Source organism: Equus caballus, chromosome 31 (genome assembly GCF_041296265.1).
Source record: "Equus caballus isolate H_3958 breed thoroughbred chromosome 31, TB-T2T, whole genome shotgun sequence".
Classification (NCBI taxonomy): domain Eukaryota; kingdom Metazoa; phylum Chordata; class Mammalia; order Perissodactyla; family Equidae; genus Equus; species Equus caballus.
This window is the reverse complement of record NC_091714.1, coordinates 3764075-3776340: the sequence shown is the minus strand read 5'-3', so window position 1 is coordinate 3776340 and position 12266 is coordinate 3764075. Positions and strand designations below refer to the sequence as shown.

The 12266-nt window shown below is 40.6% G+C and overlaps 1 protein-coding gene across 13 annotated transcripts in view; it reads right to left on the bottom strand.

Annotated features, from left to right (window-relative positions):
- The window catches only part of LOC106782922 (uncharacterized), a 97937-nt gene that overhangs the window by 40666 nt on the left and 45005 nt on the right, over nt 1–12266 (bottom strand). For all 13 annotated transcript variants that reach the window (XR_011434503.1, XR_011434500.1, XR_011434502.1 and 10 more), the window contains exons 4-5: nt 11887–12025; nt 9617–9699 (exon numbers count right to left, since the gene is read on the bottom strand). Coding sequence is in view for 10 of the 13 variants with exons in the window: in XM_023633010.2 (XP_023488778.2) it covers nt 9617–9699; nt 11887–12025 (222 nt within the window). In the remaining 3 variants the exon portion in view is untranslated. The remainder of the gene's footprint in view (nt 1–9616; nt 9700–11886; nt 12026–12266) is intronic.

Below are 12266 nucleotides of genomic sequence, written 5' to 3'. Positions count from 1 at the left end.
TTCTCTCTGGATGTTGCTCCAGGGAGAACGGCCTTCGCTTGCTGGGGCAGCCAGATTTGCTGACGTCTGAGCGGCAGCGGTCAGAAGGAAGGAGAATCTCACCCCCATGGCTCCTTGCTGCCGCTCAGACCCCTTCCTTGTGTCTCCTGATCAAGTTCTGGTTCCACAAGATGCTCAATTCCAGGGCATCCAGCTGGAGCTCTGCCCACCTCATTGAGGAAGCAGCTCCATCATCCCTTTGGTTTTCCCTGTGAGTCATTCATTCAGTAGATGAGCCTTTACTGAGCATCCACTGTGTGCCCGGCCACACTCTGGTTACTAGATATCCAAAAGGAGCTCTTCTTGATTAAGAGTTGGGAAAATTGAAGTTCAGATCTGGCTCTTTGAAGACTAGCAGTTGGTAAAATTATCTGGCATGCTGTGTCTTTCCAAGAGCCACCTTGATGGTCCCAAGAACCATTCACAAACTCCCTTTTTTGTTTGTTTGTGTTTTTTTTGAGGAAGATTAGCCCTGAGCTACCATCTGCCACCAATCCTCCTCTTTTTGCTGAGGAAGATTGGCCCTGAGCTAACATTTGTACCCATCTTCCTCTATTTTTATATATGTGGGACGCCTGCCACAGCATGGCTTGCTAAGGGGTGCATAGGTCCACACCTGGGATCTGAATCGGCGAACCCCAGGCCACTGAGGCAGAACATGTGAACTTAAATACTGTACCACCGAGCTGGCCCCCACAAACTCCCTTTTAAGAAATCTCTTCTCTAATATGGTTCATAAGATGATAAAAATGTTCTTTATTTTCCATTCTAATACTTTTCTCCTTTCTTTTCTCCTCCTAACTCTCCTCTCCTCTCCTGCAATAGCATTCATTCAGAGCCTGACAAGTGCTGGTTCTGAATCTCATGCTATGTGGCGGGTGAAAAGATGGGTCTCCCTTGACTGCACAGTGGAGCACACCTCCAGGAACAACACAAAGCCAACTGGGTTCTAAAACCACCACGGACTCGCTCTGTGAAGTGCGCAGGTGCTCTGCAGACATCAGCGTTGTTATTATCAATAACAGGATTTAAGACTAGAGTAAAAGGCCTACTGAGGATTCAGGTTGGGTGCAATTAATCTGATTTTGAAGTACACTGGAACGCCTCTGGGAACCAGTGTTGGTCACTGCCCTGTGCTCAGAGACCCTGCGTTCTAGGAAGTGTTGAATGGGTGATTCACACGAACGCTTGTTCACACCACCAAGATACGTCTCCTTTCTCATCTTCCCCACTTTGGGTTGGTAGGAGATGCTCCTCAGCAGGTTGGCTCCTGCAGCCCACAGGCTGAGATTCGAGGCGAAGGAAGTCAGGGTTAGCTTGACCACTGGGTAGAACGGCTTAATCGCAAATGAATTTCTCACAAATACTTGCCATTGGTCACCAGGTGCCTGGAGAGGGCAAATCCACTCCCACCAGTGAAGAGACAACTCAGAGTCCAGACGGCCTGACGGCTGATTGGGGTGGAGGTGTTCTGCCATTGATATCTGCAGCAAGGGGAGGGGAGGGCGCCAAGGAGAGGATGGGCATACCCCCAACCACTGCCAGGGCTGGTGTGCAAAATAGCAAAGAATCACTTTCAGAAAGAAGCCCTGGGGTTCATTACTCAAAGTCAGGCGGTCAATCATTAGCAGATCCAAAAGTGGAGCTCGAAGTTCCTAACAACAAATGGGACAGTTAGACACTGGAGCTGGGTTACTGCTGAGGACCCTGGCTCTCAAACTGAAGCCTGTATCAGAATCACCCAGGGCGGGGGGCAGCTTGTGACAAACAGACCGCCGGCCCCCAGCCCAGAGTTTCTGATTCGGCAGGTCTGCAGTGGGCCTGGGAGTTTGCATTTCTAAGAAGTTCCCAGGGGTGCTGGACTGGTCCAGACCACTCCTGACAAACCACTGGATTGGGATGTATTCTTGTCTCATAACGGTGCAGAACCTATCCCAACACATTTAAGAAAGCCCCAGTTTGCTAACGCTCTCACACTTGTGCACAGAAGTTCTGTTAAATCGTTGCCTCGTCAAGAGAGTCTACTCACTCTAGTCGAGGGCTGGGTGTTAAGACACAAGTGCCGAGGAGCTGGTGAAAAGGGGCTAAATTTACACCAAAACGATCTCATCTTAGACCTTTGGAGTGGCTCCCGAACCATGGAAAGAATGACCGTTCCATCTGTGAAAGGCAAGATCTATGCACAGAATTATTTGGTAATATAGAAAAATCAGTAAGGTGATAATAAAATATTTAGGGATCAATCAATATATATATATTGATTCAATATAATTCAACCAGCAGCCCAAAGTTTCACTTTCAAGGGGGCCATTCCCACCATGGACAGACATTCATTCTTTTGTGGCCAATCAAATCCCACATTGTCTGATGAAAATGCCACTAAGGACTGCGGTGTGACTGAGTTTCCGGGAGGTGACATATGGCCACGTGCGTTTGAGTTGCTCACAATCCACGTGACCTGGTTTCATCACTTCAAGGGCGTTCTTTCCAGGATTTCTGAAGTTCAAGTAATTAAGTGGGTGAAAAGCTTATAGGTTAAATTTAACCCAGCATCTCATGCCAGCAGCCACAATCACACATCCACTGGAATCGAGTCACTGATAGAAACCACAGTCTTGTGCAACATGGTTTTAGGAAGAAAATGTGAAACTATGAAGGGAAAAATTGTAAAACTGGACACACTGAAGTCCACAGATACATGCATGAATCTGCAACAGGCTGGCCACATTTCAGTCTTAATTTCTGTTTTTCTTTAATTTTCTCCATTGTCATTTCCCTAAAGCATGCCTTGTCTACACTTATTTGTCCTCTCTGTTGACAAATTGTTAGAGCAATCACCTTAAATTCATTTTGGATTTCATTTCAAGTGGCCCTTCTCCTTTTCATGTTAAAAAGGGTCTTGCCTCATTTCAGTTTTATTTTTTTCTCACCTCTCCGTGAACAATCTCCTCCTTGGTCAGCTCTTCAGGAACAATATTGAGCCAAGGATGTGTTTGCCTTAATGCAGGCAAGCCAAACAGGAGCTCCGAGGCCAACAGAGTCCCCAGGCCCAGATGAAAGGCCAGGAGGCTTTCTCACAGCTTGGTGCGAGCTGCACCGACCCTCCTGGAGGTGGAAACCAGGTTCCAAATTCACCTGAAGTGTCCTTCTACAAAAAGGTTTCTACTGAAAATATTTCCATGGAGCAGAAAGCAATCATCAGGAAGGGACTTTCAGAACTGAGAGTCACTTTATGCCATTTTTTTTAAGTTGAAAATTTAGAAAGAAGCCATTTTATTATCAGTATACACACAAATGTTGTGTTCTATGGTTTATAGGTTGTCTTGTTTTGATTAAAGACTTCATTTCTTTTAAAGCAGTTTAGGTTCACGACAAAATTGAGAGGAAGGTACAAAGATTTCCCACAGCCTCTCCCACAACATCACTCACCAGAGTGGTACATTTGTTACCAAGGAGGAATCTACATTGATAGAAGTCCACTGTTTACCCTACAGCTCATTCTTGCGCTGTACATTCTATGGGTTTAGACAAATGTATAATGACATAGATCCAACATTATAATATCATGCAGAATATTTTCACTGTCCTACAAACCCTCTCTGCTCCACCTATGGGTCCCTCCACCCCACCTCCTGCTCCAGCACCCACTGATCTTTTTATTGTCTCCATAGTTTTGCCTTTTCTAGAATGTCATACGGTTGGGATCATACAGTATGTAGCCTTTTCCGATTGGCTTCTTTCACTTAGCAATATGCATTTAAGGTCCTTCTATGTCTTATCATGGCTTTATAGCTCATTTCTTGTTAGTGCTGAATAATATTCCGTTGTCTGGATGGACCACAGTTTCGTTATCCATCCACCTACTGTAGGACCCCTTGTTTCTTCCAAGTTTTGGCAATTATGAATGAGGCTGCTATAAACATCCACGTGCAGGTTTTTGTGTGGACATAAGTTTTCACCTCCTTTGGGTAAATAACAAGCAGCTTGACTGCTGGATCATATTGTAAGAGAACGTGTAGTTTTATAAGAAACTGTCAAACTGTCTTCTAAAGTGGCTGCACCATTTTGCATTCTTGTACTTGGTGTTCCACATCCTCGCTAGCATTTGAAGCCAGTGTTCTGGATTTTGGCCATTCTAATAGGTGTTTAGTGGTATCTCATTGTTATTTTAATTTGCATTTCCTTGATGACATATGACGTGCAGCATCTTTTCGTATGCTTATTTGCCATCTATATATCTTCTGTTAAGGTCTTTGGCCCACTTTTTAATTGGGTTGTTTGTTTTCTTATTGTTAAGTTTTGTGAGCTCTTTGTATATTTTGGATACCAGTCCTTTATCAGATGTGTCTTTTGCAAATATTTTCTCCCCATCTTGTGGCTTGTGTTCTAATTCTCTTGACATTGTCTTTTACAGAACAGAAGTTTTTAATTTTATAAAGACCAGCTCGTCCATTATTTCTTTCACAGATTGTAGTTTTGGCTTTGTATCTAAAAAGCCATTGCCATACACAAGGTCATCTAGATTTTCTCTTATGTTATCTTCTGGGAGTTTTATAGTTTTATATTTTACATTTAGATCTGTGATCCATTTTAAGTTAATCTTTGTGAAGGGTGTAAGGGCTATGCCTAGGGTCACTTTTTTCTGCATGGATGTCTAGTTATTCCAGCACCATTTGTTGAAAAGATTATCCTTGCTCCATTGTATTGTCTTTGCTCCTTTGTCAAAGACCAGTTGACTATATTTATGGAGGTGTATTTCTGGGCTCTCTATTCTGTTCCATTCATCTGTTTGTCTATCCTTTCACCAATACCACACTGTCTGGATTACTGTAGCTTTACAAGCAGTCTTGAAGTTGGGTAGGGTCAGTCTTCCAACTTTGCTCTTCTCCTTCAAGATTGAGTGGCTATTCTGGGTATTTTATCTCTCCGTATAAACTTTAGGATCAATTTGTTGATATTCACAAAATAACAAGATCTCATTAAATCTATGGATCAAGTTAGGAAGAACTGACTTCTTGACAAATATCAGATTAGATAAATATGAGTCTTCCTATTCATGAACATGGAATATCTCTCCATTAATTGAGTTCTTCTTTGATTTCCTTTATTAGAGCTTGGCAGTTTTTCCGATATGGACCTTGTACATATTTCATGAGATTTACATCTGAGTATTCTATTTTGGGAGGTGCTAGTGTAAATCGTATTTTCTTTTTAGCTTCAAATTCCACATTTTCATTGTTGATATGTAAGGAAACAATCAACTTTTATATATTAACCTTGTATCCTGCAACCTTGCTATAATTGCTGATTCATTCCAGGATCATTTTTGTCAATTCTTTCAAATTTTTTTCCATAGACAATCATGTCATCTGCAAACAAAGACAGTTTTATTTCTTCCTTCCCAACCAGTATACCTCTTATTTCCTCTTCTTGTCTAATTGCATTAGCAAAGACTTCCAGTACCATGTTGAAAAGAAGTGGTGAGAGGGGACATCCTTGCCTTGTACCTGATCCTAGTGGGAAAGCTTCAAGTTTCTCACTATTAAGTATGATGTTAGCTGTAGGTTTTTGTAAACGGTCTTTATCAAATTGAGAAAGTTCTCCCCTATTCCTGCTTTACTGAGAGTTTTTTCATGAACCACTTCTGGCTTTTGTCAAATGCTTTTTCTGCATCCTGTGATATAAACATGTGATTTTTCTTTTCTAGTCTGTTGATGTCATGGATTACATGAACCGATTTTCGAATGTTGAATCAGCCTTGCATACCTGGGGTAAATCCCGCTTGGTCATATTGTATAATTCTTTTTATAGTTTCTTGAATTTGATTTGCTAATATTTTGTTGAAGCTTTTTGCTTCTATGTTCATGAGAGATACTGGTCTGTAGTTTTCTTATAATGTACTTTATATCTTTTTTTTTTTAAATTCACTTTATTGTCTTTTTTTTTTTTAAGATTTTATTTTTTTCCTTTTTCTCCCCAAAGCCCCCCAGTACATAGTTGTATATTCTTCATTGTGGGTCCTTCTAGTTGTGGCATGTGGGACGCCGCCTCAGCGTGGCTTGATGAGCAGTGCCATGTCCGCACCCAGGATTCGAACCAACGAAACACTGGGCCGCCTGCAGCAGAGCGCGCGAACTTAACCACTCGGCCACGGGGCCAGCCCCTGTACTTTATATCTTTACTAAGTAACATTGATATTGGAATTGGTGGACTAATGTTCGCTAGTCACAAGGAAGGGTTTCATCTCCACACATTTGTTGTACATATTGAGTAATTTCATGTTCTACCCTATGCAGGTGGTGCGACAATATGACTAGGTTCACAGGCTGTGAAGACAGGCTGGGTTTGGACACGGGTTCATGCCGTGCTAATTGGTTACCTCAGGGCGAGTGAGTTATTGATTGTCCTAAGCTTCCATTTCCTTACTTGCAAAATGGGCTTGCTAAAAAATGGTAGGTATACCATTTCACAGGATTTGTGTGACGATTAATTGGGATTATCCATGCACAATGCTTGAAATATCATATTAAATAAATATGTAGTGTTATCATTTTAGTCATTTGCTTAGCCCGTATCTTACTGCCTTAATATACGATAACTATTTTTCTTCTTATTACAATATTTTATGTAGGACACTTTTTTTTATTTTTAGTTCATTCTCTGAAGACTCTTCCCATAGTGCTGTAAATATCACAGATGGTTGCCTGTAAAATAACACGTTTAAATTCGGCTGTGGTTTGTTTCTGTATAAAGTAATGTTAACATTCCCTAAAAAGCCATAACATGCAGAACTCTAATGGCAACATTACAGGTGAACAGGCGCTTACATTTGCACAGTGGTTTCCAGTTTATGAATCAGTGGGTCTACACAGGCAGTCTTCTGAGTAAAGGGTTTTCTGTAGAGTGTGTCTGTTTTCACATTGTGCATTTTTACTTTTCTGGTTGTTTCTTCTCTGTTTTTAGATGATTATACACCTGGAATTGGAAGGAACACCAGCATCCACCTAGGTGAGCCTCCTTTTGAAAACTGAAATCCCTGGTTGGGGAATTGGATGGGAGGCAGGGGGAGGGGGTGGCGTCCAGTTTAGGCTTACACACTTCCAAGTTACCAAAGGTCAGCCTGGACCAAGGATACACCTTTAGTTAGAAAAAAAACAAAAACAAAAACCAAAAAACCCTCATATTGATCTAAAATTTACTTCTTTGTAGCTTCTTCGCATTGGTCTTAGTTCTGGTCTTGGAAGCAACTTAGGATAAATATGAAATACACATGAAATATGTTTATTAGAACATGAAATATATATATGAAATCTGCGCAAGAACCCCAAGTGTCTGAGGCCACTTACACTCCCCTTCGACTTATCTTCCTAGACTCAGCTAAGCCTGTCTGAGTCTTTCCTGGGTAGAAGTTTCTAGAGCCTTACTATCCAGCCCACCTTTCATTTTAAAAAAGGACTACATTTTCCTCGGTGTCTTGAAACCTCCACAAACTCTTGTAAGCCGTCTACCAAAATCTTTCCCACTCTTGCTGGCGTAAATAGTCGTATACACACGCATGTCCATATGGATAAAGCTGCTTTCAGTTCTTCTTTGAATACAGGGGGGGACCAGAAATCATTAACATCCAATTCACTCTTAATTTCTTCCATTTCTGCGGAGACCATAAAGACTTACTTTCAGGTGGATGGTGATTCCTTTTTTCCCAAAAGCTCCACATTTCTAACGTTATTTAAGAAAACCACCTTTCCTAGGTCAAGACGTTCTACTGATCTTGCTTGGAAAGTGTTAAATGGAACTTCTGAGTCCACAGTCATGGGACCATTTTGTCTTTTCTCCAAAGAATGCAGTCCATCGATGAAGGTTTCCTGCAAATTAAACTTCCAGCCATCTCCAGCCCTCTGACAGAGTGGCCCCAAAAACTGCGCTGTCCAGCAGATTCAGAATGACGTGCTCCTTGCACCCAGGTGTGAAGGCCCAGCCCTCCGGGCTCCTCTAGGAGGGCACAGCGAACCGTACTCTGGCCCAGACACCCCAGGGAGAAGAGAACAAACTGAAACAGCCTGCCTTCTTCCAAACAGTTTTGGTTACCTTATGCGCCCAGACAATTTTCTGGTGAAGAAAAAGTTCAGAACACAACATAGCGCCCTGAGTCATTCAGAAAAAGAATTTAATAAAACTATATACAACAAAATAAAACACACTTAAACAGCAAACATTCTTTGTCTTCATCTTTAAACGAATCTGTGCTGGGCACTTTCACGTAAGTTTCCTCTCACAACAAACTTACAAAACAGGCATCATCATCACCAGTTTCCCATAAACTCAGGGGGTTGAATTTAACTCACCTGCTCAAATCATCTGAAAAGTAACAAGATGAGGAGTCAGGCCCAGATTTTATTCCTCCAAGCCTGAGCTGGTTCCTCCGTCACTGCTGCTATGTGCGAGCATGCAAAGAAAAATTCAACACTGAACGGCGGCAAAAAAATTATCTTAATTTTGAAATCTAACTTGTAAAGTGCAGGTAATAAAAGACATTTCAGGGGCCGACCCCACAGCTGAGTGATAAAGTTCGCTCGCTCTGCTTCGGCAGCCCAGGGTTTCACTGGTTTGGATCCTGAGTGTGGACCTAGCACCGCTCATCAAGCCACGCTGAGGCAGCACCCCACCCAGCAGAACTAGAAGGACCTACAATTAGAATATACAACTATGTACTGGGGAGCTTTGGGGAGAAGAAGATAAGAAAAGAAGATTGGCAACAGATGTTAGCTCAGGGCCAATCTAAAAAGAAAAGAGTATTCGCTTCTAAAAAATATATATATATTTCATAATATCTACATTCTATCCTAGATCGTTCCATAATAATCCACTGTCTTAGATCCTTCTGTCTTTAATTTCCAAATATGCAATGATGAAAATGTTTCCTTAGCTTTAGAACAAGAGTTAAAATGCCACTTGGGAAAGGAATGGAGATGTGCAGAACAGCAAAAGGAAGAAAGACGGACGGCACGTATCCTATCGGAAGAAATCCATTCCCACATCCAGTAGGAGTAGAGCCGGCCACTTACAGAGACCACACTAGCTAAAACTAGCTCAGAAGACCAGAGACACAAGGGGACAAGCCCTCTCCTTTCTAGAAAAGCAAAGCCTTTCAGCCCTGCTTTCTGTAGGAAAAATTCTTAGTTCATTTTCACTCTGATTTTATTTAATAAAGAACAAGAAGAACTTATTTTCTTTGTTTCCAGACTTGTGTTTCTATTTGTTGATTTCATTATTCTTCTTGAGTCATTTTAAGTCTATTTTTTTATCTCCCCAGACACACTATATTCTCCTTGGAGTCAGGGATCATGAGTCCTGCTTTTATATCATCCAAATGAAACTACCCACATGATGCATAACATACTTTGCATACAACAAGAATTTTAAAATGCTTATTACACTAATCACTTGACTGAAATGAATATTTTAATTCTAAGTAATTAAGAAGCTTGGTACATAGTCGCATGCAAAAAATATTCCCTAATGGGACTTAAAATATAGTGTTAGAAAACACATTTTTCATCAATATCAGAAACCTCACCTCTTTTCTCTGATCAGCTTTGACCGACAGCCTGGTTTTTCTTCCCCTTGGAGCAGCCACAGACCGGAGTTTAGAAGCAGACACTGGGAAGAGACGTTTTAGAGTTAGCAAGGACCAACTTGCTCCTGTAGTAATAGAATGTAGCATTTGATATTACAAATTTTCATTACTCTATAAATAGAAAAGAATATGAATTCACATTGAGAGATATTACTTAATATTTAAGATCAAGCTTAACATTTGAACAGTAAATTCTTCCTTTTGGCATAAAACTGGAACTTTACAGTCCCTTCCACTACGCAAGATTTATTCTGATATTTCAGTATTTAATAATATGCTTTGTATACGTAAATGCTAGTAGATTTGTTATTTATCGTTGTATAAAAGTCAAAAATTATACCAGCATAGTTTAATTCTTAAAAGTCTGAGAAAAACTAAAGTTATTTTGGTAGAGACAAAAAATACATTTTATGCACACCATTTAAATATTCCAAAATTACAGTAAAGACTCTTGTAGACACCCATTTGGATCCCAGTCTTGTATTTCCTAGAAAATGGTGCTACTTTTCTTTTGTGAATATTCACGAACAGGCTGCTAAGCTGGGTGCCCAGATTCCTTCCTAGGAGACACCTTGGTCTCACCACACCGACAGATCTTTGATTATGAAATGACAATGGCGATTTCTAGGGGTAATTATGACACTTACATCACACTGGCCTATTTAGAAAACACAAAATAACCACTAAGAGTGGAGAGAAACGTTTTGAAGATAGACACTCTCAAAAACGATCCACAGCCTGTGAGTTCCCAGGATTTAAGTCCTGTTTACACATGGAAACGAATAGTTCAGAGTGAACATGCATCAGCCATGCCTTCCACAATAAGCAGCTCCAAACTGCTCCCTCATTGCTCCCTTACACCTGGAGCACTGGGCCCTTCCCATGCACCCCTCCATGAGGCTTTCTTTCCCAGCAGGCTTTGCACACCATTCCCCTCTTTCAGGAGTTCTGCACGTACATGAAAAAGCAGGGGCCCCTTTTGCCCCAACACACCACCCCAAAATTTGCACCTGAATTTTTCCATTCTAAAAAAAAAGTCACTCTACTAACAACGTTTAAATCCTCTCTGGAAGTTAACATTCCACGTTACATGGATTCAATGCACAAGTTACTCAAGAAATTTGCAAGTTTGAACAACATTTCTTTAGACATTTTCATGGAAAGAGCACATAACAATATACGGGGGAACGTGAAAGATGATATTGCCTGTAAAACCCAGAACATAGGCTAGGGAAGAGAGCCTAGAATATTCCTGCAGGATATTAATGTGAATGCATAGTTAAAAAAGATGACACTCACCTAAAAATACTTTGACTCAGCATTTTGCCCAATGAAAAAGCTGTGAATATTAGCCTGCCCTGTTCACCATGTACCAACGTTGCCTAGACCAGTGCCTGGCATGGTGAACAGTCAATAAACATTTATGCAAGAATCCGAGAGGACCGAGTCCTAGAATACTCGGGACCCCAGAGAAGACAGCATCCATCTCCAAACTATGAAGTTCTTATATGGGTCACTTAAACCAACCAATTTGTCTAAAAGTACCAGAAGACACCCAAGTTGTTGGTATGAGCTTCACTCACTTTCAAACTATTGATATATCCTACACATTTAAAAATTATGCTCCCATCAGCTAAATGATACTGTAGAGATGAAACCCACTGAGTGACGTTATTAGTGGTCATATGACTTGATGGAGTAAATTTAACTTAGAAAATTCCTGGCAGTCCTCCTTTAAAATCTCATGTTCTCAAACAATTTTGGGGAACATTGGTTTTTCATCCTTTAGGCTATTTATCGCATGTATCTGTGCACAGTTCTTAGCCAGAAGTAAACGCTCAACAGCTACTGAAATGAGTTTCTTCACTCTGGTGCGAAAGGAGCCCAGGAAAGGCACTGAGGGAAAAAGGGCGTAGTTTTCTCTCACTCTGATCTGTGGCTCTGGATGGCTATTGCTGTCACTGAGGTTAGGACATTAAAGGAAAATATCAAACACATAAGCACTATTTTACAGTGCTTATTTTATTTAAAAATTATATAAAAAGTCAACATAATCTTAAAAAGACAATGTAAAAATCTTTAAAAGACAGCTCTCTGTAATACTAACCTAACTGTAGGGCAGATTATATCACTACTTCTCAGATCTAATTGCAGAAAATGTAAGTATTTATCAAAATCCAGAAGGAAAAAAAAACAGGAAAAATACAAACTTTTAAATTTTATGTTCTGGAGATTTTGTTTGACTTCTGTTCCACCATCTTCCTCCTGAATCAGCTTCCAGAACTCCTCATAGTCGCTCGTGTTCTTCAAGATTCCACCTTTGGTCGATTCATTTTGCAACCCTATAATCTTATTTTCAAAGAGATTAATGTCTATATTTCAGAGTGACATTTTTAAAGGCTAATTCGAAATCAGCAGGTAATTGGAAATTTAAAATCCCATTTCTAAGCATCAGAGAATAACGTCTGGATAACTTACAGCTGTCTAACTGAGAAAGGGTTCTTGCCAACAGTAATTGACACCAGGAAAGTGACACCTTTGAAAGTCTCTGTCCCTAAATCCTAGAGGTTCATTTGTATTTAATAATTAA